Source organism: Lissotriton vulgaris, chromosome 1_1 (assembly GCF_964263255.1).
Source record: "Lissotriton vulgaris chromosome 1_1, aLisVul1.2, whole genome shotgun sequence".
NCBI lineage: Eukaryota > Metazoa > Chordata > Amphibia > Caudata > Salamandridae > Lissotriton > Lissotriton vulgaris.
In genome coordinates, this window is record NC_141685.1 from 2,105,787,419 (window position 1) to 2,105,810,705 (window position 23,287).

The following is a 23,287-nucleotide window of genomic DNA, read 5'->3' on the forward strand; positions in this document are numbered from 1 at the left end:
ATGAAATTAATTGTAATATTTTAATTATTAATTATTTAATTAGTAGTTATGTAAATTGTGTAATTAAGAAAGGGTTTACGTTCTATATCTATATTCATTTGGGAACCCTGTGTGAAATTGAACACAGGGTCTCTCTTCCTTTTTCATTCTTTTGCTACCTACTTTAACTGCAAAATGTCCGTGGTGGTCATGTGACTAAGAGCCCGTTGGCTCGAAACGAGTCTATTTTTGAGCCCAATAAAGAAACCTTGAACGTACCTGGCTGGTGTGGCTTGTCGTCCCTTCGGTGAGCGAGCGGATTGAGTGGATATATATATCAACAAGAACTCCTCCGTGGGAAAAAGAGAGGCAAAACCAGGGGAAACAGCGAAGGCAACTTTATTCAGCAAGGAAACACACCCACAATAGTTATGCATTTCGGCGTAAAATTCGCCTTCCTCAGCGCCGGGGGTATGTACAAGGTTCAGGCATCTGTTTTGATTCAAATATCCTGCCCCCTCCTGCTGCTGGACATGTAACTACGCCCCCTCAGGTGAGTACCAATCGAAAACACTTCCTGCAGGCTGCTTGTAGTGCGCTGCCTGCAAGACCCAGAATGCATAATTCCTAGCAGTTTTGGTGTTTGCGGGAGTGAGTATTGTGCCTGCAAGTTGATGTGCCCCCTGGTAGAGTGCGTCTGCCGAACATCAGCTGCCTCCTCCGGTTCCCAGACCGCAGCAACCCCCAGGCCACGGGGTATACTATCGGCGGGGGCAAGGTAGGAAGTCCTCCACGCCTAACGTGCAATCTTGCCGACTGCAGCACCGCCCTATCTTCTCCCGGGTCCGATGGTGGGCCTTGGTTATTTCCTTACCAGGGATGACAAGAATTCCGCGGAAGCGAAGACCAGCGTGTGTGTGTGCCTGTGTGTGTGTGTCTGTGTTATATTTTTAAATTTTAGAAACAATTAGTAAATTGTAATATAAATAAGATTAAAATTAAATATATTTAAATTATTAAAAACGTATTTTAAATTCACATTATATTAGTGTTTAATAATATTATATTTAAGGTTCACTGTTTAAATATGTTTATATTTAAAAAATATATTATGGTCTTCGATATTAGTGTATGATGATTTCTTTTTTCGATACTTTTGTAATTTACATTATAAGCATAGGATAATGATATTTTTGGACTCAATATTTATGTCCCACAATATTTGTGGTTTCGATATTTTGTCAGTGAACTCTTTAAGGCACTGCCCAAAGATAAAAGCCTATACCAGTTGTTACTTCAGCCTTTCTGCCCACTATTATTCATTATCTTTATCCTATTATCTTTTCTTGGTGTTGGTTTCAGAAGCTTTAAACTCATGTAGCAACTTCTCTAAAGTAAAAACCACTCCTGACTTTTAATGAACCAGAAAATCCTCAGGACAATGCTTCCAAATGTGTGGAACTGCGGTACTTACTTATGCTTACGATCTCTTCTGGGGTATAGGTCACCAACCAGAACTCTCCAGCCATCTTTGTCCTGGGCTTTTCTTTCAATCTGACTCCAGATTTAACCCATCTCCTTGCAATCTGTCTCGAGGCCTCAACGCCAAGTGTTTATTGGCATTCCTCTTTTTCCTTGAAGGTTCCAGGTGAAGGCTTGCCTGGTGGGGTTTGATGTGGGCTTGCGAAGGGTGAGACCTAATCAGCCCCAGCATGTTCATGAGCAAGAAGTAGGAAAGCATTCGGTCATAGGTCGTTGTGCTGATGGGGTTTGGCCAGCGGATATGGAAGATTTTCCTCAAACAGTAGTTGATGAAGGTCTGGACTTTGTTGTTGGCGGTTACTGTTGTCCTCTAAGGTTCTGCTCCATGCAGAAGAACTCATTTTACATTGGTGTTAAAATGCCTGATCTTGGTTTGCAGCATTAGACCCTTGAGTGCTAGATCTTCTTTAGCTGAATGAAGGCAGCCCTTGCTTTGTTGATTCTTGCCTGGACATCAGGGGCTGTGCCACCCTGATTTTCTATGACACTGCCCAGGTAGGGGAAAGTGTCAACCTCTTTCAGTTCATCTCCAACAAGAGTGACTGCAGTTATGCTGGCTGTGTTAGTCTTCATAACTTGCTTACCCTGTAGATGCAAACACAAATTGTGCTGCAGTGGCTGCCATTTTGTCTTTTATTCTTACATCTGCAGATGGGTATGGGAAAATAGAGCCAAGTCATCTACAAAGACCTGGTCGTTGAGCTACGTCCAAGGTGTCCAGCGGATTCCATCTCTTCTCCATGCTGTAGATGTCTTCATGATCCATTCTATGGCCAGCAGGAAGAGATAAGGCAAGAGCAAACAACCCTGGAAGACTCTGGTCCTCACTTCGAAGGCTTCCGCGAGTTGTCCTCTATGACCGATCTTGCAGGTCATTCCCTCTTAGAAGTTTCTGATGATTCTTATCGGGCACACCATATTGGGAGAGGTGTTTCCAAAGGGTCTCTCTGCCTACACTGTTGAATGCCTTCTTATAGTCGATGAAGTTGACAGGGGGGTTTGGGGGGGAGAGTTCCATTCTATCAACTGTTCAATCATGCGCAGTGTTGCAATCTTGTCTGTGCAGGGACTGTCTTTGCGAAAGCCAGCTTGCTGGTCTCATAAGTGAGAATTGGCTTGGCCGGTCTGAAGCCCAGGTGCGAAAGGAGTAGGGTTATGCATCGGGTCAGCTACCCCACCATGTAAGAAAAATCATAGCCACAGAAATGTCAACCAAAAGGCATTCCAACCTTGAGGAGAGAGGAATCTCATACACAGAGAACTATAACACATTGTGGTGAAAGTCAGAGATTCCTGGAAGCCACAAAGCTGATCCACCAGTTTTTGGCCAAGATTACTATTGGGTCATGGAATGGGACGACCATGTATGGGGCAGGCAAGACAGCCCAAGTGCAAAGGAGAAGAAAAAATACACCCTTGCCCTGCTTGGCATCAGTGAGACAGGATGGACCCATTCTGGACAGAAAAGACTGACTTCAGGAGGAATACTGCTGTATTCTGGACACAAGGAAGAGAGCGCCCCACAATCTCAGAGAGTAGGACTGATGCGAGCACCAGCAGTCAACAGATCTCTGATTGGATTGGAAGCCAACGGTCCCAGAATCATTACAGAGACCTCTGACACAAACAAAAAAAGGATCAACATGAATGTTATCCAGTGCTATGCACTTACAAACGGCAGCAAAGAACAGTTTTACAACAGACTAGAATCCATCCTGGAGAAATGCCTTGAGAGAGGCATCACCATTCTAATAGGGGACCTCAATTCCAAGATTGGAAGCGATATCACTGGGTACAAAGAAGTCATAGGCAACCATGGCCTAGGCGACATGAATGAGAATGGTGAAAGGCTTGAAGATCTCAGTGCACTGAACAATCTTTTGATATGCGGTACTGTAATCCCACACGAAAGAATAAATAGGACAACGTGGGTGTCACCAGACCATTCAACAGATAATCAGATTGACCAGGTCTGCATTGCCAAGTAGTTCTGGAGGTCCCTGCAGTATGGGAGCGTAATGAGATGAGCGCACGTGACGCCAGACCACGTTGTCATGGCCAGCCTAAAGCTATGACTGAAGAAAGCATAGATGGCACAAACAAACCCCAGCTATATTACATCACCCCCCTCAAAGAAGCACAGAAATGGAGTGAATACTCAGTCACAAGTTTCAAGTCCTGCATAAACGATGACAGAGACTCAGTTGAAAGCCAGTGGAAAAAGATCGAAGAAACAGTGACATCAACCTGCCATGAGGTACTGTTTCCCAAGAAACAGCAGCATAGAGAATGGATCTCCTCTGATACTCTCTGCAAAATCCAAGAGACAAATGAAAAGAAAGTTGCAGTTAGCACCAGCCGAACAAGAGCAGAAAAAGCAAAAGCTCAAGCCAAATACATTATAATCAACAAGGAAACAAAGAGAAGCTTAAGAGCAGACAGACGAAGATTCACTGATGGTCTTGTCACAGAAGCCCAGGAAGCAGCAAGCTATGGAAACCAGAAAGAACTCTGCCAGAAAGTTTCCTTGTTAACTTGTAGATAGAGAAAGCCATGTTAAAGACAAAGCTGAGAAGACAATCATGGGTAATGAAGGCCCACAACAAAGTTGGGCGGAGCACTTTGCAGAACTGCTTAACCAGCTCATGCCCTGGTCTCCGCCAGATAGACAGCTAGCTGACAAGGACTTGACAATCAACTGCAGGAGACCAACTAAGGAAGAAATAAAGCAAAGCATCAAAAATCTGAGAAATGGGAAGGCCGCAGGGTCTGACAACATTCCTGGAGAGGCCCTGAAGGCAGACATTGAAACATCCTATGCCCCTTGCTTGGAAGGATCTGGGAAGAGTAAAAAGTGCCATCTGCCTGGAAAGAGGGATATCCGCTCAAGATCCCCATTAAAGGTGACCTGGGTAACAGCGCAAACTACAGAGGGATAGCTCTTCTATCAACACCAGGCAAAGTGTTCAACAGAGTCATTCCGAACAGAATGAAGGAACAAGTCGGCAATGCAGTGCAGTAGGTGAATATTTCAGAACAGTTTCACCAATTTCTTAAGGACAACACATATTTGGACAGGCATCAGGGAAAAAACTATTTCTCACTGTTTTTTGGATATCCCGTACATGATTATAAAAGGCAGTGGTATTTGCTCCATGATACTTTTAAGACTCATGTTTCGGGGCGTGGCCAAGATGGCGCAGAGCTAGGACACGTCTTTCCGAGCTCCTTCTCGCCGTCTGCCAAATGCGCTTCAAACAGCATTCCCGGAGCCCCAGAGTGTCCCTAATGCTCGCTGGGCTTGTCCGGATCCCTCGGTGCCACATTACGGTGACAGGCTGGTCCAGGAGGTAAGCGCTGGCACCGGACGAGAAGAGGCCTAACGCCCGGGTGACACACCGCAGCCGCGGCCTCAATTTAGGGGCAGCCCCGCTGGAGGCTGTCAAGGCAAGCACCAACAGCGGAGGCCTGCGGGGCGTGTCCGGACGGGCCTCCGAGGAGCAAGCTGCCAGCTGCTAAGGACCATGCTGGGCACAGACCCTTGACCGATGGTGGCCCCGGATCTCGGGCCGGAGCTGGAGAGAGACAGCAGGAAGCATCGCGGCGAAGCAGGACGGGACCGCCGAGACCGCAGGTGAGCGCGGGATAGACGCCCTCGCCTCCGGCCGCAGACATAGAGCCCAGGGTGGGGTTGGCCGCAGCACGCCGCACTTGGGCCCCGGTCACTGGGTCGTGAGCAGCTGCCCGAGTGACTAGCTATCGGAGGGGCAGTGGCGACCCCACGGAGGCGGCAAGACCCAGCAGCACGAGGTGCCTTGGGCTGTCGATCCCATAGGCACATGTAGCGCTGCTGGAGGAGCTGGGACACAGCGCTACAAAAGTCAAGTGTGGCCCCCCTGCGTTCCCCACCCTGCTAAACCCTGCACGGCTGGTGTGACAGACGGCCACCATTTTGAAGCGCGAAGACCAACGCCATTGGCCCGCAGAAGAGGCGCGCAAAAGATAGGAGTGCTGGGGAGGCAGCCGGGACTAGCGGCAGATTGGCGCACTCATGGGACTGACACAGCGGGGACGGGACTCGCAGGCGGAGCCCCCCGCTTCCGTGGAGAGTGGTGCCCTATAATCTGTAACAGAGCGCGGTGACCGTGCTGGGTCGAGGTAGCGGTCAGACACGTTGGGCTGCTTGGAACGAGAGGCCCAGGAGCTGCACCTGATCCTTTCCACAACTTGGGGAACATTCGAGGTCTGGGGCTGAGATGGGAAGTGGCAGACATTGGTGATTGGCGGCAATTAGGCACTGGGCACAGGGAGCGGTGCACCCCCATCGGACGGCCTCCTGCTAACAGCCCAGAGCTGAGACAAGGCCTTGTGGAGGGTGAGAAGAGACACATTGGCGGGCACCAGTCGCTGGGACAACCGCGCTCTACGAGTGCGGGGGAGGGGGAGGAACCAACACATCGGCGCAGCACGGAGCGCTGGTCGGTGTTCCCCACGCACTGCTACTCTACTGAGCATGTCATCATCTAGGTCACGGAAAACGAAGGCTCAAACGGACATCTTTGACAGAGCACTCCCTGGTGTGACGGCGATCGCGCCCAAGATAGCGTCCCTGCAAACAGCCACGGACGCGAGCAGTGAGCCCATCACGAAGGCTTTTATGGATTCCCTCTTCAACACCCTTCGGGCAGACATCCAGACTGTCAAAACGGAATTAACGGCCGAGCTCAAGGAGATACGCAGGGATGTTGACGGCGTGGGGGAATGAGTAGCCACATTGGAGGAACGGTGCGATGAGACTACGACAGACGTCAACATGTTGCAACAAGGGATCCTCCGTCTCCAGGATCAGCACCTCGACACTCAGGTACACCTTGAGGACCTTAAGAGCAGGTCAAGTAGACACAACATCAGAATCCGAGGAGTTAAGCCTACGGAGGACAATGCAGACCTCTTTGCATTCACGGAGGGCCTCTTTCGCCATATCCTAGCAGCCCCAGAGGACATGGCTATTGTGTTGGATAGGGCGCACCGTGTTGGTCCCCCAAGTGCGCCTAACGCCCCTCCGGCGGACATTTTGGTGTGCCTCCAGGATTTCAAGATCAAAGAGACTATCCTCTCCAAAGCGAAGTCCCTCCATCCTATCTCATACAAGGCGCACAACCCGGTACTGTATCAAGACCTAACTCTGATTACTTTACAGCGCCGGAGATAATTCCATCCCGTGACAGAACACCTAAGACAGCAGGGCATCCAATACTCCTGGGGACACCCATTTAGACTCATATTTCGCCTCAATGGCAAATTGCACCAGATGCACTCCCTTATTGATTCCTGTCGCCTTCTGGGCCTGACAATTCCAGGTGAAGACAGCGGCACCTCAGGGCCCGAGGTCACACCCTCGGGGTGGCAACGCCAGAGACGTTGCAGGCATTTTCGGAAGCCAGACATAGCAGACATTGCCAAGAATCAGCAAGATGCCCTGGCTTTGGCTACGGAGACCCTGGCAGAAGAGGAACAGGCGGTTGAAGGGCCATTCAACTGACTCGGCTCTGGCCTTTCGAACAGCGGCGGACGGCGGGAGGAGACATGATCCCCTCTGTTGGTTGCAACTCGAGCCCACAATGATGACCTTCTTGCCTATCCGGGATGGCGGACATTTTTCCTGGACATGTCCTTTTCTCCTGTTTCAGCTTCCCTTGTTGTTTGTATTTTCAATGAGTCTCTGCCTCCTTTGGAGTTGTGGTTCGGGGTATGGGTGTCCTCGTCCACTTTTTTTTTTTAGTTTTTGGCCCTGCTCTTCCTCTGCACCGAGGTACTGTAGGCACCCAGTTGACATTTGTTCACCCTATCAGGTCACACTCTACTCAGCGTTCCGTCCACCACACCATCTTGGGATGACATGCGCTCCACTTAATATCCTCACCCTTAATGTAAGAGGCCTAAACAACCAAATTAAGAGACAGACGATCCTCAACTACCGAGAGCATTCCAAAGTGGACATATGCCTGTTACAAGAGACGCATCTCCTTTCTAAAGACCATCACAGGCTAAAATCCTGAGCTTTCCCCGATAAAATTATTCTCCTCTAATACTTCTAAAACAGCTGGGGTGGCCATATAGGTCTCCGGCCTCTTCCAGGGCAGGGTTCTTCAGAAGGAAGTCGAGATAAGGGGCCGTCTACTTACATATCAATTCTCCCTGGGCGGGATGTCATTCATGGTGGGGTCCATCTATGCACCCAATGATGGGCAGCTCAAGTTCCTCCTTCAGGCTCTCAGTGAGGCAGCTGCCACAACAGACCGCCACTTGTTATTGGGGGGGGTGACCTCAATATTGTCTTTGATAATTTCCCTGACCGATCCTATCAAAGAACCCATTCGGCAGGGGTACTCACAACCCAGGAGCAGACCCGCCTTCGGGAGCTAAAGTTAATCTATCTTTGGCGCCACCTACACCCCCACACTCGTAGCTATACATTCTACTCCGGGGCACACAAACCATATGCACGACTAGACTATTTCCTTTGTTCCTCCTCACTTAGGGCCCATGTCTCAGACACGGATATCCTCACAGCTTCTTTATCGGATCACTTCCCGGATCTGGCTTCCTTCCTGCTGCCAGCTTCGACCCGCCCTCAGCAACACTGGCGCCTGCGAAATACGCTGCTACATCGCACCCCTGTGGTGGAACAAGTCCAGAAGGCCATCTTAGACTTTTTAGAGCTCAACACCAACACTGACACTGCACCAGCCACACAGGGGGGAGCACTGAAAGCTGTCTTGCGAGGAGTATTTTCAGCTATATCGGCTGCTGATAATGCAGAGAGGGAGCACAAGCGCGCTGAACTCACGAGAAGAGTTTCTGAATTGGAACAGATGCACCAGCGCACTGGGGCTTCTCGAGCCTGGCATCAATTATGCACGGAACATAAACACTTGGCTGCTCTAGACCAGGATAAGGCTGAATACGCTGCCCTTAGACTTCGCCATTCCTACTATGTGGGAGGGGACAGATGTGGTCGCTTCTTAGCAAATAAATTGAGAGAGGTTAGGCAGCGACAAGAGATCCAAGCGATCCGGATGTCAGGAAGAGAGCTAACAACCGAGGATGCAACGATAGCAGAGACGTTTCGGGGTTACTACGCCGGACTCTATGCTGGGGACACTTAAGATAATCAGGATAGCGCTGAATACATAGCTCAGGCTCACATGCCCTCTCTGACGCAGCCCCAAGCTGAGCATCTGGAGAGGGGGATTCAGAAGGAAGAAGTTATCTCTGCGATCTCCAGGCTTAAACTAGGCAAATCGCAGGGCCCAGACCGATATTCGGCTGCCTTTTATAAGACCTTTTGTGCTCAGCTGGTGCCGATCCTGGCAGCCCTGTACAATACCTTCGACCGGGAGGGAGCCATTCCCAGGGACATGCTTGAGGCGGCAATAGTGGTCATCCCCAAACCAGGGAAGGATGCAACAACATGTGGGGCATACCGACCCATTTCTCTCTTAAATATAGAACTTAAGTTATACACTAGTATTATAGCGGCTCGTCTCGCTCTGTACATGACCCAGCTGGTCGACCCTGACCAAGCAGGCTTTATCCCGCAAAGGCAGACCAGTGACAACACCAAACGCATCCTTCACCTGATTAAGCAGGCGTCTCGTACTCAGAGGGAATGTATGCTTCTGACCATCGATGCCGAAAAGGCCTTCGATAGGGTGCACTGGCCTTATCTGGAAATGGTCTTGTTGGCAGCCGGCTTTGGGGAGAAGCTACGAACTAGGATCTTAAACTGCTACTGCTCCCCCTGGGCAACTGTTGGTGTGAATGGCCACACATCCTCTCAGTTCCTCATAGGGAGGGGCACGAGGCAGGGGTGTCCATTGTCACCCCTCATCTTTGCACTATATATGGAACCACTAGCACTCAGAATTCGGGAACATCCTCTTGTCACAAGTATGAAGTTTGGGGGTGATACCCATACTATTAGCCTGTATGCAGACAATATACTCCTCTCCCTTTCCAATCCAACTGGGGCTATGCACGCCCTCTGTTGAATTACACAGTTTTCCTCTGGGGTCAGGGTTTAAGATAAACATGGATAAATCCATAGCCCTAGGCATCTCCCTATTGCCAAATACTCCCACCCATTTACAGGAGGAACACCAGGTGGTATGGGCATCGACAGCGGTCCCGTATTTGGGGATTCAATTAGGCCCTACCATCCCCGCCACAGCTGAAATTAACTATTCTAACCTACGCAAACGAATTTGCACGGTTCTCAATGGCTGGCAACGCTGCACTCTGTCCTGGCTGGATCGGATCGCAGCTGTAAAGCTGACTGTCCTTCCCCAAATTCTCTACTTTTTTCAGACTCTTCCTCTCCGACCCCCACAGGGTTGGATCCAACGAACACAGGCGGACCTATTGTGTTTTATATGGCACGGTCGAAAGCCACGTTTCCGCCATCAAGTGGCGATACTGCCGCCAGAGAGAGGAGGGGTGGGAATTCCTGACATTCAGCTTTATTTCCATGCGTTCCAACTAAGATACCTAGTGGAGTGGCAACGCCTTGAATCCGGCAAACATTGGCTGTTCCAGGATCAGGCGGTAGCAGGTAGGCCTCTTCAAGGGGTGCCCTTTTTAAATCGACAACATAGACCCCCGAACATATACGCTCCTTATATCACGAGCACTATTCTGGACTCCTGGGACCGCACAAACATTTCCAAACAACTCACCACCTTCCCGTTGCCCCTTACCCCATTATTTGACAACCCTGAGTTCCACCCTGGCATGGCGGTCTCTGCCTTTAGTACGTGGCGCTCCTCCCCCTGTAGATCGTCGGGTCATCTTTTTTGACCTGGAGGGCATCATCCCCTTTCCACAGTTTAGGGAGCATTACGGCCTCTCAGAGCAGGAGCGCCTGCCTCATCTACAGGTTAGACACTGGGCATTGCAACCCACAATCAGACCAAACGCGCAGCATCTGTTGACAGCATACGAGAAGTGGTTAATAACACACACCTCAGACAAGAAGCTAATTTCTGATATTTACAAGATGCTGCTGACTACCACCACGCACACTTACAACGCAAGCCACGCCAGACGAGAACTGGATCTGGGAAGAACCCTGAGCCACAAAGAATGGGAGGGAGTCTATCATAGGGGTAGACACTCAGCCTACCATATGGGTCTCACGGAGGCATTCACTAAGGTCGCCACATATTGGTACTACACCGCTGAACGCATTTACCAATTCGACAAAAGTAGAGGCGACCGCTGTTGGAGGGGATGCAGGGAGGAGGGCACACTAGAACACATTCTCTGTAGCTGCCAGGTCATACAAGCTTATTGGACTCAAGTCCTAGATGAGGTGGACACACACCTCGCCTCGCAGATTCCACGTTTTCCATCATATGTCCTCTTGGGCCTCCCCAATCCACTGACATACCCCCTTAAATCACGTAGAGGCCGATTGATTGCTATTGCTCTGGGAGCAGCGACCCAGCATATCCTGGCCCACTGGCGTTCCACTCAACCCCCGATGCACACCGGGTGGCTCCACAGACTATGGTCGGTGCAGGGCATGGAGAAGCTTACACTGACAATGGCGGGTAGGGGGTTGGAATTTCCGGAGCTCTGGCGACCTTTTCTTACACTGTTAACGTCAGATTTCCAGGAGTTAACCTGTCCCAGGTATCTACGTCTCCTTCGCCTCCCGGACCCGCCAATTCCGGATGCTACAACCCAAAAGCCACGCAAAACCAGGCATTGAGAGCAGTACTTTGTTCCCTGAGTTTTTCCTTTTAATTTAGGGTGGACGAGGAGCGGGAGGGAGGTGGGGGGAATTCGGGGGGGGGGGGGGTGTTTTTTTTTTTACCTTGGGCGGTTCTTGACCGTCTTCTGTTTGAAGGCCCGCTCCATGCTGTTCGCCTTTGGGAATACAATTCATAGCGCCCTGTTGGGTTTCAATGTACTATTAACGGAGCAGAGTGCCTATGTTTCTTTCTTCTGCTTATTGAACATATAAAACGATCTAAACCGTAAGACTCATGTTTAAAAAAAAATCTATTTCATGTGCATAGTTCTGAACTGGTTTAGATAAATTCTCAACATGCCTGCACATTGGGTTTACAAACCACCTTGCACTGGTAATCTTCTTTAGTTTTCTTTGGCTGTCCATCTCCGGTGTATTGCCTTGCAAATTTCATTTCTAGGTCAGACCTATAGAGTATCTAATATAGACCCTCCGCTTTCATTTTAAATGTATACAGAGGATACCCAGTGTATACTCAATATGGATGTAAATCAGAGTTGGGCAACGATTAGCTTTGTGTCCTGACTGTAGTCAGTCGTAGGCAATGGGGATTTAGATGCTCACGCTGAACTATGATCAAAACCATATAATGATGCTTGATGGCAGAAGACATTTAAGGGGAGAATCTCCTGGTGACACAAAGAGTATTCTACACCTATAAAAGTATACATAAATTAAACAGAGTAACTGATCACTAAAATTACCTTAAGGCCTCAGATATGCAAGGCATCATCATTCTATTGCTTAAACTTCAAACAGTTACAAGGAATCCGCCTATGTCAGACCCACTATGGGAATTCTTGATGATTACAGGATGGATAATGTTCTTTTGTCTAAGTACTAGCTTTTCTGAATGTCATTGCTTCCTTAGATCCAGGAGGCTGCAAATATCCTGAAAAACTCAAACATGCATTCTTTATTAGCTTATTGTTTCTTCAAAGATCATTTTAGGACCCTTGCCTGGTTAATTGACCACAAATTCTAAACACCACACTCGCCAGGCAGAAAGATGAACAGAGTACGCCATTTAGCTATTTTCAACAAAATTTGCCATTCATTGCCTTCATGTCTTAGCCTCACCAAGAACCACCTGAAGTTTAGAAAGAAAGTTGAACATTTTCTTTTTTTCTTCTTTTGAAACCTAATGAGGAACAAAACTAAACTTAACTAAATCAAAGAAATTGGAAAAGTCTCCTCTGGACTCTTCTCTTGCAGGTTAACTGGTCAAGGAGTTTATCCACAGTAAGGGAATGTTCCATGTCAACCAGATATTGTATGTCCTTTGATCCTCATAGCATAGGTTCCACTTCACCACTACTGAGATTATGGCTACTGTTGTTCACTAATCTTAATATAATTTAAAAAAAACAATGTTTGAGGTGTATCAATTGATGGTTGGGGAGGGGAACTCGAATGCACTTTGATTATCATGATAATCATCCGAGATTTATGTATTTAACTTGCATACTATTAAAATATTTTTTTATTTAGGGCAAGGAGCAAGATAGTCGTTTGATACTGGGGAATGTCTGCAGCAGAGCTCATAGAAATGGTGCTTGAAACTCATTTTGAAAACAAATAGTCCCATTAAAAGTGCTCTTCTCTACAAAGCCAGTAGTTGAAGTGGGGGAATGCGTTTTGGCTAATCAAAGAGCTCATAAAATGTAGTTGAATATTACTCAGATTGGGCAGACAGAACACTTTTTAAATGTTTCATGTATTAACCAAAGCACAGTGAACTAGATTACTACTCCAGTTCAAAGTCCATGTTTAGATCGGACTTCAGATGTTATTTTTTTTCGTTACTGATGACCAGTCTTGTTGAAATGGGTGACTGTAATGTGTAGAGCATGTGTTCAAACACAGTGAGGAAACAGAAGATTAGGTTGTCACTAATTTAATCTGGTACAAGAAGAGCATGCAAAAAATTCTGCCATACGAGCTTTTTTCAGGTGTTGATATGGAAAAGCTAGCTCTGGCCTCCTAATTTTTCTAAATCCACAGAGGAGTGATTATGAGAGGCCCAGAGTCTTGACCATATTTTGAGAAGAGGAATGGTCTGGCGGCATCTACGTTTTAGAAAATGTCCTGACGAGCTGGCCCACAAGAGATTACTTCAATATCATAGCTAATGATTTTAGGAAAGTTGTTGCAAATCCTCGAAGGAATGTTGTGGAGGCACTTTCTGAAAATGAACACATATTGTGTAAGTCTTTTGGTAGCAGTTGAATTATCAGTGATGATCATCCATGCTCTGCACACAAGTGGAGAAGGATAATTCTCCAGGGTGGAGACGCTGAATAAGCATCTTTGGCTTGATGTTAAAAAGAATAGATTAGACTTATGTTTCATTTATTCCCCCATCTGATATCTAATTCCAATGCTGATATGTCAAAAAAGATTGAAAGAACTGGATAGCCTTTGTCTGTTGAAACTAAATGTTCATTTTCTGCATTTACACATTTTGGAAGTTCAGTTATGCAAGACAACCCTTTGATGAATATTCATATCCAGCTGCAGTCAACTAATGGCCACTTATTGTAAACAATTAGAAATAAATGCAAATTGAAAATGGGGACAAAGTTATATCAGTCTTTGCGATTGATCACGATTTATATGCAGGTCCCAAATCAATCTTAAATGCCATTTCTAGAGGCGGAAATATGGGCAGAAAATATTTTTTTCACCACTGTCTAAAGAGCAGGGATGTATTGTACATACATGTAGCACTTTTGCAGAAGCATATTTATTGCGATGTCTTTTGACAGTTGCAGTCCATTGCTGCAGATCTTCTGAGTAACATTTTCAGGACTTCATATTTAGGGGGCATTCCGTCACAGCCTCAAAGAATTCTCTTTAGAATATTTTTAACAATGACTCTAAGCTAACTCTGGTTAGTTGTGATTGCCTATCCCTCAATTTAACAAGGGGAGCTCCTGCCTCTTTGTTCAAACTCAGTTATTGTTTTGATTCACACTCTGGTTCAGTCAGAGCGTGAATCGAGTGGCTAATGAGCCAGCTCCCGTCAGGTATTGCTTTATTTGAAGTTCTGGTCACATTTCGAATCAACACACACAATAGCCATTTTCTGTTCAGAGTGTCAGACATTGTCAGAGATGGTCTTGTGCCTTTTTACATGGGAGTCTTCCCTGGAAAGGGAAACGTGTCAACAGGTGTAGGAGTCCATCTTTCATCTTTTTTATTTATTTTTAACTACAGAGACAAGTGCTACATAGCGGCCGATGGGGACGACCACCAGTACATCATGCAAACTCAATCGTTATAGACATTGCTGGGTTCACCTTTTTATTTTTTATATTAATTCAGAGCCAGGTGTCATGTGAGCCCCACAGCATGCAGCTCCCCCTCCAATTCAGTAAATCCCGAGTAGCAGAGCATCAGCAAAACAAAACAAGTCATCTGTGCATGCTTGTCTTACAGGACATGGTGGTTGGAAAGTTACACAAAGCTGGCTAGCATTCACTAGGGAAGAGTTTACTAGATAAGATGCATGGTGACTGGAAGGCTGCAGGTCCGATGGTGGCACAAACCTCAGCGGCCTACCACACTAATCTAACCGAAACCTAGTTGACAAAGTGCGGCATCTCCAGGGTACAAGTGGCCTGCTAGGTACCTCTATAAAGTCAGAGGGTGAGCCAACGACACCCCGGTACCTCAAAGGGTGTTGCAGAAGCATCTGTGGTGCTCGGCATAGGAGGAAATCAATGGCACTCTCCGGCACAGAGCACCACTCACCCTCTAATAGTACCTCCGCCTCTAGACCTCAAAAACTCAAAAGGCAGTGACGAGTTCAAGGGCAGACAATCAGTTCCAGGAATTATGATAAATTCGTTGGCAATCGGAAATAAACCATGATGATGACTGCATGGGATAACACCCCTTCCTGATTCATTTCCTACCTCACTGTCTTTTTCAAATAATCGCATTTAACTTCTCTTCAAAGGTCAGGTTTTCAGAGGCACTCTGTTGTCTTCTGCTCTTTTGCAAAGCTATGCTTCTGTTGCTCGGGTATGAATTCCTTAAAAACACTGAAGACAAGAGTTGTGTGGCAAAACAGGCACAGTTTTGTTTAATTAAACAATTTGGCCAGGAGACAATTAACGGCACGAGGTCTGAGAACTGTCACAATTTACAGTGGGTTCGCATTGTTATGTAATGTTAACAATTTGTTGAAGCGCAAACAGCTGCCCCAGCAACGGAGCGTCCCGGCGCTGAACCTAAACAGTAACTGAGGGGAGGGGGAAGTCACAGAAGATTTTAGATGATGGAGAAAAGGTGGGTTTTTAGTTCCTTTCGAAAGGTAGTCAGGTTGGTCAGGGTACGGATGTGCAGAGGTAGGGAGTTCCAAAGTTTTGCCCCTAAAACATTGAAAGAGCTTGGTTCGAGGAACCGTCACCAGGTGCTGACCCAGTCTTACATACTATGTTACATCAGCCATAAACATATCTGGCGTACCATATATGGTGAGGAATGTTGGTTGCTGCCCTAGAGTCATAAATTATTGGTCAATGGTTACTACAGGTGGGTCTTCACCTTGTGTGGACAGTGTGGTTAGTGGTGAATGTGTCCAGATGTCTTGCATGGGGAGCGCCTGATCACTTTGTGTGCTAGGTCCTGATTGGCTATGTGTTCCTAACTTATTTGGTATCTGACTTTATGGTGTTTTCCAAAGCCCGGATACCCTATCAGGACATGTGTGTTTTAATAGGAGCAATCTAGCCTAACCATTGGGTTGTTGATGTGCCTTACTGTAAGATTCATCAAGAGTTTCCTGCAGGCGTGTTTGTCTGCCAGCTATACGCCCTCCCACCTGTGACCAGTGGCAGCTGCTGCCATGTAAAGTGTGTGTGTGTGTGGGAGGGGGGGGGGGGGGGGGAATAATCAAAATAACATAAAAAAGGACTTGCTGGACTCTGACTGCCGCCTTGGTGCTCCTCTGCCACGCAGCACACAGAGTAGACTCCCAGACACCCCAACCCAATCCCGACGCTGCTCTCAGGCTATACCAAGCATGTGAGAAATGCCAGGTTTGGCCTGAGCGGCCTGTTCTGACGCACGCTCAGGCACAGGGAGCCTGTGCCGTTTCTCCACCCAACTGTGGAATACAGCTGGGTTGGAGAAACCTAAATGTGTCAGTTTGGCGATCCTAAGACTCCAGGCCATACCGACAAGCACACTTACAGTGCCCACCACTCCTCCCTGCCATGGCCCAGCCCCACTCCACCCTAGGCTGGTATCAGCTCAGTCAGTAAAATAAAATGATAATAAAAGTCTTTTTATTATCATTTTCTTTTTGCTGGATCGCAGTGAAGTGATGCTCTTCCGCTATTACGAAGGAGCCACCGCTGCCTGTGATCCATCAACCAGTAATCCCGGGCCTAGGGTACAGGGCCTATCTGACTGCATACTTGTGTATCGAGGTAGATGTGGAGCTAGAAACGAGTTAATCTACTTATAAGAACAATAGATATTTGTTGTCGATAAATGCATCTATATCAATATTAACACTTTCATTACACTTTTTTGCAAACTATACATTGATATTTGTAATCCCATAACTCTTAAGATCTCTTAGATTTCCTTTTTCGAGTGCAGCTGTGTGTGCATGTTTTAATTGCAATGATGCACAGTGAACTCTGTTATCATTTGCTTTTACTCTGCAAATATGTACAAACTAGTTCTAGCAAAATACAGTACACTATAAGAATAAGCAAATATATTGGCACCCACCTAGCCTTATTTACAAAGTGAGGTAGCTTTGATCACAAAGTGCACTATATACCTGCTCTATACCAGGATTTCTCTTTATCAATCATTCCAACTTAAAAAAGCAAGCCAGCCTTTAAAAAAATATATTTTAAAAAACTTAGAAAGATTCACTGGCGGACGACTTCTCGTTCTTTATAATTTCAGACAGGTGATCATGTGAGAGATGAACCAGTTTCTATTTCTTACTGAGACACATCACTGATCTTGTGTACTTTGTACCATTTCCAGTCTCTATTAGGATTGCCCGTCCACAAAGGAACCAGCAGGGTAGTTGCAGCCAGAATCCTATGGCCAATATATGCCCAAGTGTTGCACGATTTGCTATTGCTGCCCGATGACAGGGGACCTGTCCGGTCACCGGCAGCGAGATGCTGGCAGTATCACCAACAGCTTCTCTCCAGTGGCTTACACGGACATTCCATCCATAACTATATCTCCCAGGCCAGTTTTTTTTGTCTTTGTCTCCGATTACTTGCATTTAAGGATTTATAATAGGATAAACGGGAATAATAGTACCAGAACACAAAGAAAACAAGCATTGTCAAAGGTAATAGGCCCGTGTTTAATGCAGAAACACGAAAATCAGTATTTGATCTGGTCTGATTTTGCATGCATTGGCAGATTAAAGCCATACTTATTGGTTTTGTCATTGGCTGTTTGTTGTCAGGTCCACGATTTAATAACTCACTTTGTAGTATGGAAAATATCTGACTATAGATGTGAGTATTCGTTTGCTAAGTTTTGCTAAGTTTACGCATTTCGTAATGATTGTACAACTTTAAAGCTTTTAAACACATTGCTTCAAACCGTTTTTTTTTACAAGAATTTTCAAACAAACTTTATTTTGTCGCACTAAAGGTGGGTGTTTGTCGAGATCAGTTTGTTAAATTTTGCACTTTTTTGTCCAGACAATTTAAATTTTGCAAGCTTTTCAAACTTCACAAACATTGCATTTGTTTCGAAGAGCACATCATGAAGTTTGCATAGGAAAAACTCTGCACAATCATGATGAAAAATTGCTGCCAATTTAATAAATTAGATAGATAAATTGGAACTGACCTTGTAGAAGCCTTTCTTTGTTGTATCTAGTTTCTCCACTGGAACAAAATAGAAAAGAAAAATGTACATGTATCAGAACAATCATTTTTTATTTAATCGTTTAAAAAAAAATGCAGAGTGGATAAGTATGGTTTTCATGTCTTTAGGCGACAACCCTTAATTATGATGAAGCTTAATAACAAAGTACAACACCAACATATCAAAACTTAATTTAATAACCGGGACAAAGAGGTACTTGTCCAGCATTATGAAATGTGGACGTAGAAGGTCCAAACAAAACTGTTTACAAAACCGAATCTAAAGTTTCCTCGCCAGGTATTTCTCAGCTACAATTGCGAAAAATCACGATACAGTATTCCATGTCTTAATAAATCTGCCTCACTCACCTGACTGAACATTTTCCAACCACAAATTTATAACACCACTTCTAATATGTCATATTTCATGTTTTGCGACTTCAAATTGTTAGGCCGCAGACTATCCATGTTATAATGGCATTTAAGAACTCCTTCATAAAGCAACATTTCCCACCCGTGGGGTGAAAAAATATCTGTGAGCTGTGAAATCAAAATCCCACACCAGGTTTGTAATAGGTGACGAAAAATAAGTCAAACTTGAAATGTGGGGCATTCTACAGAAAAGCACCAGGCTAGTTGCGCTAGCCGCAACAGAAAAACTTCAATTTGGAAAAGTCAGGCAAAATCAGAAAAAAAGTTCCTGACTCAGTGCGACTTCACTGAATTTTTTTTCAACTTTGCCCATCTCAAATAGATATGGTGTCTGCAGGGATGTGGGTCAGATATATGAAAACCTTGCAATGCTTTGCACTACTGTGGTTCCTACTTTTACTGTGGGGTGAGAATCCCGAATCAATCAATCAATCATTTGTAGAGCGCAATAATCACCAGAGAGGGTCTCAAGGCGCTGCGGGGGGGGGGGGGGGGGGGGGGGGGGGAGAGAGAGAAGGGGTGCAGCTACTGCTCGAACAGCCAGGTCTTGAGAAGTCTCGTGAAGGTCAGAATTTCCTGGGTCTGTTGCAGATGAGTGGGGAGGGTGTTCCATGTCTTGGCATCGAGTTAGGAAAAAGATCTGCTGCCGGTGGTTGTCCTGTGGATGCGTGGAACAGTGGCGAGGGCGAGGTCAGCAGAGCGAAGCTGGCGGTTCGCGGTGTAGAAGGGTGTGAAGGTGAGTCGTTTGTTGAGGTATGCTTGACCAGTGGAGTGCTTTGTGAGCATGGGTGAGGAGCTTGAAGGTGATCCTCTTGTTGACTGGGAGCCAGTGCAAGTTTCTCAGGTGTACTGCGATATGAGTGTTGCAGGGAATGTCGAGGAGGCGGCTTGCGGTGGCGTTCTGTATGCGCTGTAGTCTTTTCTGGAGTTTGACCATGGTTCCTGCATAGAGGGGGTTGCCATAGTCCAGTCTGCTGCAGACAAGGGCCTGGGTTTCGGTGGTGATCCATCTGTAGATCTTGCGAAGCAGGCGGAGGGTGTTGAGGAGGAGGAGAGTCGTTGACTTGCGGGATCACTGAGACCGATGAGTCCAAGATGAACCCCAGGTTGCATGCGTGGTCGGCGGGCTGCCGTGCAGTTCCCAGAGAGTCCGGCCACCAAGAGTCATCCCATGCAGAGGGGGTGCAGCCGAGGATGAGGACCGCTGTCTTGTCGGAGTTAAGTTTCAAGAGACTGTTCTTCATCCAGTCGGCGAAGGCCTTCATTCCTTCGTGGAAGTTGGTCTTGGCTGTGGCGGGGTCCTTGGTGAGTGAGAGGATCAGCTGGGTGTTGTCCTCGTAGGAGATGATGTTGCGGTTGTGTAAGCGAACTAAGTTGGCAAGTGGTGCCATGTAGACGTTGAAAAGGGTTGGGCTGAGGGATGATCCTTGGGGCACGCTGTAGGAGATCTTGGTGGCTTCAGATCAGAATGGGGGAGGTGGACCCTCTGGGCGAGGAAGGTGGTGATCCAATCCAGAGCTTTGTCGCGGATCATTACTTCGTGGAGCCGTGTGCATAGGGTGTGGTGGCAGACGGTGTCGAAAGCGGCCGAGAGGTCCGGGAGAATGAGGGCCGCAGTTTTGCCGTTGTCCAATAGGGTCCTGATGTCATTGGTGGCAGCGATGAGGGCGGTCTTAGTGCTGTGGTTGATGTGGAATCCGGATTGGGACGGGTCCAGAATGTTTTCTTCTCGAGGAAGTAGGTCAGTTGCCTGTTGAGGATCTTCTCGATTACTTTCTCCGGGAACGGGAGCAGGGAGATGGGCCGGAAGTTCTTGAGGTCCTTTAAGTCTGCTGTGGGTTTCTTGAGAAGGGCATTGATCTCGGCGTGCTTCCAGCTTTCCAAGTTGGCCGTCTCGAAGGAGCGGTTGATGATCTTACGGAGTTGGGGTGCGATGATGCGATTTGCTTTGTTGAAGACATGGTGAGGGCAAGGGCCGAAGGGTGAACCGGAGTGGATGGTGTTCATTGCTTTGAGTCTCACTCACTGTAATGCTCCTGCAGTACCCAACTTTCATACACCTAGGGTAAAGGGCCAAAGGTAGGGTACACACGACTCCTGTTAACAATTGTGTATACAAGTAGGTTGAGCAAGGAATACTGTTTGGCTTAGCATGCCACCTACACACAATTAGCCTGTTGGCACATGGGACCCAGTCTAAATTGTATGTGCTCTTGCGCACAATGATGCCAAACCTTTATAATTCATTTGGATATCAAAAAGAAATGCACATTTGTATTTGGAGGGTAAAGTGTATATTCTGTAGTGTTTTTTCACATTGTGCACTGTGTGTCTAAAATGTGTTAGATTGTAGCATTTGGCAATTACTTAATACGAATAAAAAAGTTGGTTACTTGTATACATTTTATTGGGCCTAGTTTTCAGAGCAAAGATCAGTTTTAGCCTAAATAATTGGCTGGGTAGAGATAATTATTGCACTCTCCAGTTGGAGTTTAAAAGCTCTACAGACGACTACTGCAGTTCTGGAATGGATTAACTGTGCTGCTGGAGGAAAGAGGCATGGCTGTGAATTTCAGAGGCGGTAAGCAGCACCTCCCTGTTAATTGGGAGAGGAGAAATTCTAGCTAGAAAAGCAGAGTTGGGGCACAGTCATGTACCAAGAACCAATCTGGAAGTCATTTTAAAGTCAGAGACGAAAGGGGAAGAGGCAAGGACATACAGCAGAGCTGGTGTGACTACATAGCCATACTTTTTGTCATCATTTGAAGTGTGCTGTAGAGGGACAGGACAATAATTGGGTTGACCAATGTTACCATAAACTAGAGATGGAGGGATAACGTGGTCAAATTACATTGAGTAGTCAAAGCAATACATGAAATTACAGGCAGTGGAAATATTGCATAAAACAGAGAGGAAGGCAACTGGTGAAGACTAAAATAATACATTGACAGCACCTCACATATAATATTAGATAACTTGCTATGGTCCAAAGCAATTAGCTGGGGTATAGTGTGGGTCATCAGTTGTTAGACAGCTTTAAAGGCCCAAAAGACTGGAAGATATTGTCCTTAGGGAAAATTCGCTCATTCTAGGATAGCGTCCCGGTGGAGGGGTGCCAAAGTACTGGAACTTTGGTGGGCGTCAGGATACCTTTGGGACTAAAAAGTGGACTCTACTTCTCCAAAGAAGGTCAAGTTATGCAAAGAGTCCCCTTGGGTTAGCAAACAGCCTTCGAAAGTTGCAGAAGCAGTGAGGAGTGTGCATGGATCTGGGAGTAGCAACAACATTGATTTGATTGATTGATATGTTGACAGTAAAGAAGTGTTAGAGCTGGACGGAGTCTGTGTAGTGGGAGAAATAATGCTAGCAAGTATATGATTTCTTTCTTGAAGAAGTGCAGAATGTAGGCCACCGTAAGTCTTGCAGAAGTCAGATATTGTTGTTTCCCTCTACTATGTAGGCATGCAGTTACTAATTATTGACATCCCACCATGATTCTATGAAGAATCCTGGTTCAAATGTCCTCTTGCTGCTTCTAAATATATACAGTGGTAAAGAGGCAAAAAGAAACTTATATTTTGACAGCCTGGGGAGATAGAGCCGTATGTCTAAGATAGTACCTAGAACCCTGTTCCTCCTGCCCACTTCAATGAAGCTTGAATAAATGACATGGTTCCTTGTCGCCAAGGAAATGATGTCTATATGTCCAAGCACTTTCACCAAAAGATGGTCAACGGCTGGGTTGAATTTAGGAAAGGAGGGAAAAAGGAAAAGAAGACAGGGGCCCGGTTATAAAACAGCATGCAGCCTTAAAATGACAGGTCAGTACATTGCAGTTGTTACACTGCAGGTCAGAATATCAAGAATTGTTTTCAGTATCTTAACCTCGTGGTACTTACTTATCAAAGTCAAAGGAGCTTTATTTCGATATGATTATATCTTTAAAAGCAGACAGAGTAAGAAACAATAACATTTATCTAAAACAGCCCGCAATTTAAAAAGTTAAAAATTTAAGAAACTAGTTAAGAAACACCCCCCCTCCCCCTGAGGATAATTATCTATAGAAACGCTACATAACGGTTGGGTAATGAGTTATCTAAAACAGTCTCTAAACGAGACCTAATTAAACAATTTGCTTAAGCCACTTTGACCTTATGCGCCAAGTCCACCCTAAGAACTTGGCTACAGCACTAACAATTAAAACACAGGTATCTGTCTGGAGAATCCTCAGTGTGTCGGCACACCGCCTAGCCCCCAGTATCAAGCATACTGGCTTAATCCATTTGCGACGAGGCAATTTATAGGCGGGGCATTCAAAGAACATATGTCCGATGGATTCTGGCCTAGTAGGGCACAATGGGCAAGACGAAACAGTTTGGTAGGGCGGCTTCCAACGGGAGGTAAATTCCCTGATTGGCAAAGATCCAGTTCTAAATTTAAAAAATAACGCTCTGTCCCAGGGAATTGAGATGATGTCTAGATAAATCTCATGTGATGGGGCATCCTTAATCAACAAAAAGGACCTGGTTGCTCTGCACAAGTTCGTTTTGGTGTACCTTTTCTCAGTAATCCAGGACCAGTACATTTTTTTAAGTGTTGACTTAGGTGGAGCGGACCTCTGTTCCCATGACTCGCCCAATCCTAAGTTCAG

The 23,287-nt window shown here is 46.3% G+C and overlaps 1 protein-coding gene across 1 annotated transcript in view; it reads right to left on the reverse strand.

Annotated features, from left to right (window-relative positions):
- TIGAR (TP53 induced glycolysis regulatory phosphatase) overlaps window positions 1-23,287 on the reverse strand; it is a 329,118-nt gene that overhangs the window by 206,360 nt on the left and 99,471 nt on the right. Inside the window, exon 2 of the mRNA XM_086921416.1 lies at window positions 18,188-18,225. Within this exon, the coding sequence (XP_086777542.1) occupies window positions 18,188-18,225 (38 nt within the window). The remainder of the gene's footprint in view (window positions 1-18,187; window positions 18,226-23,287) is intronic.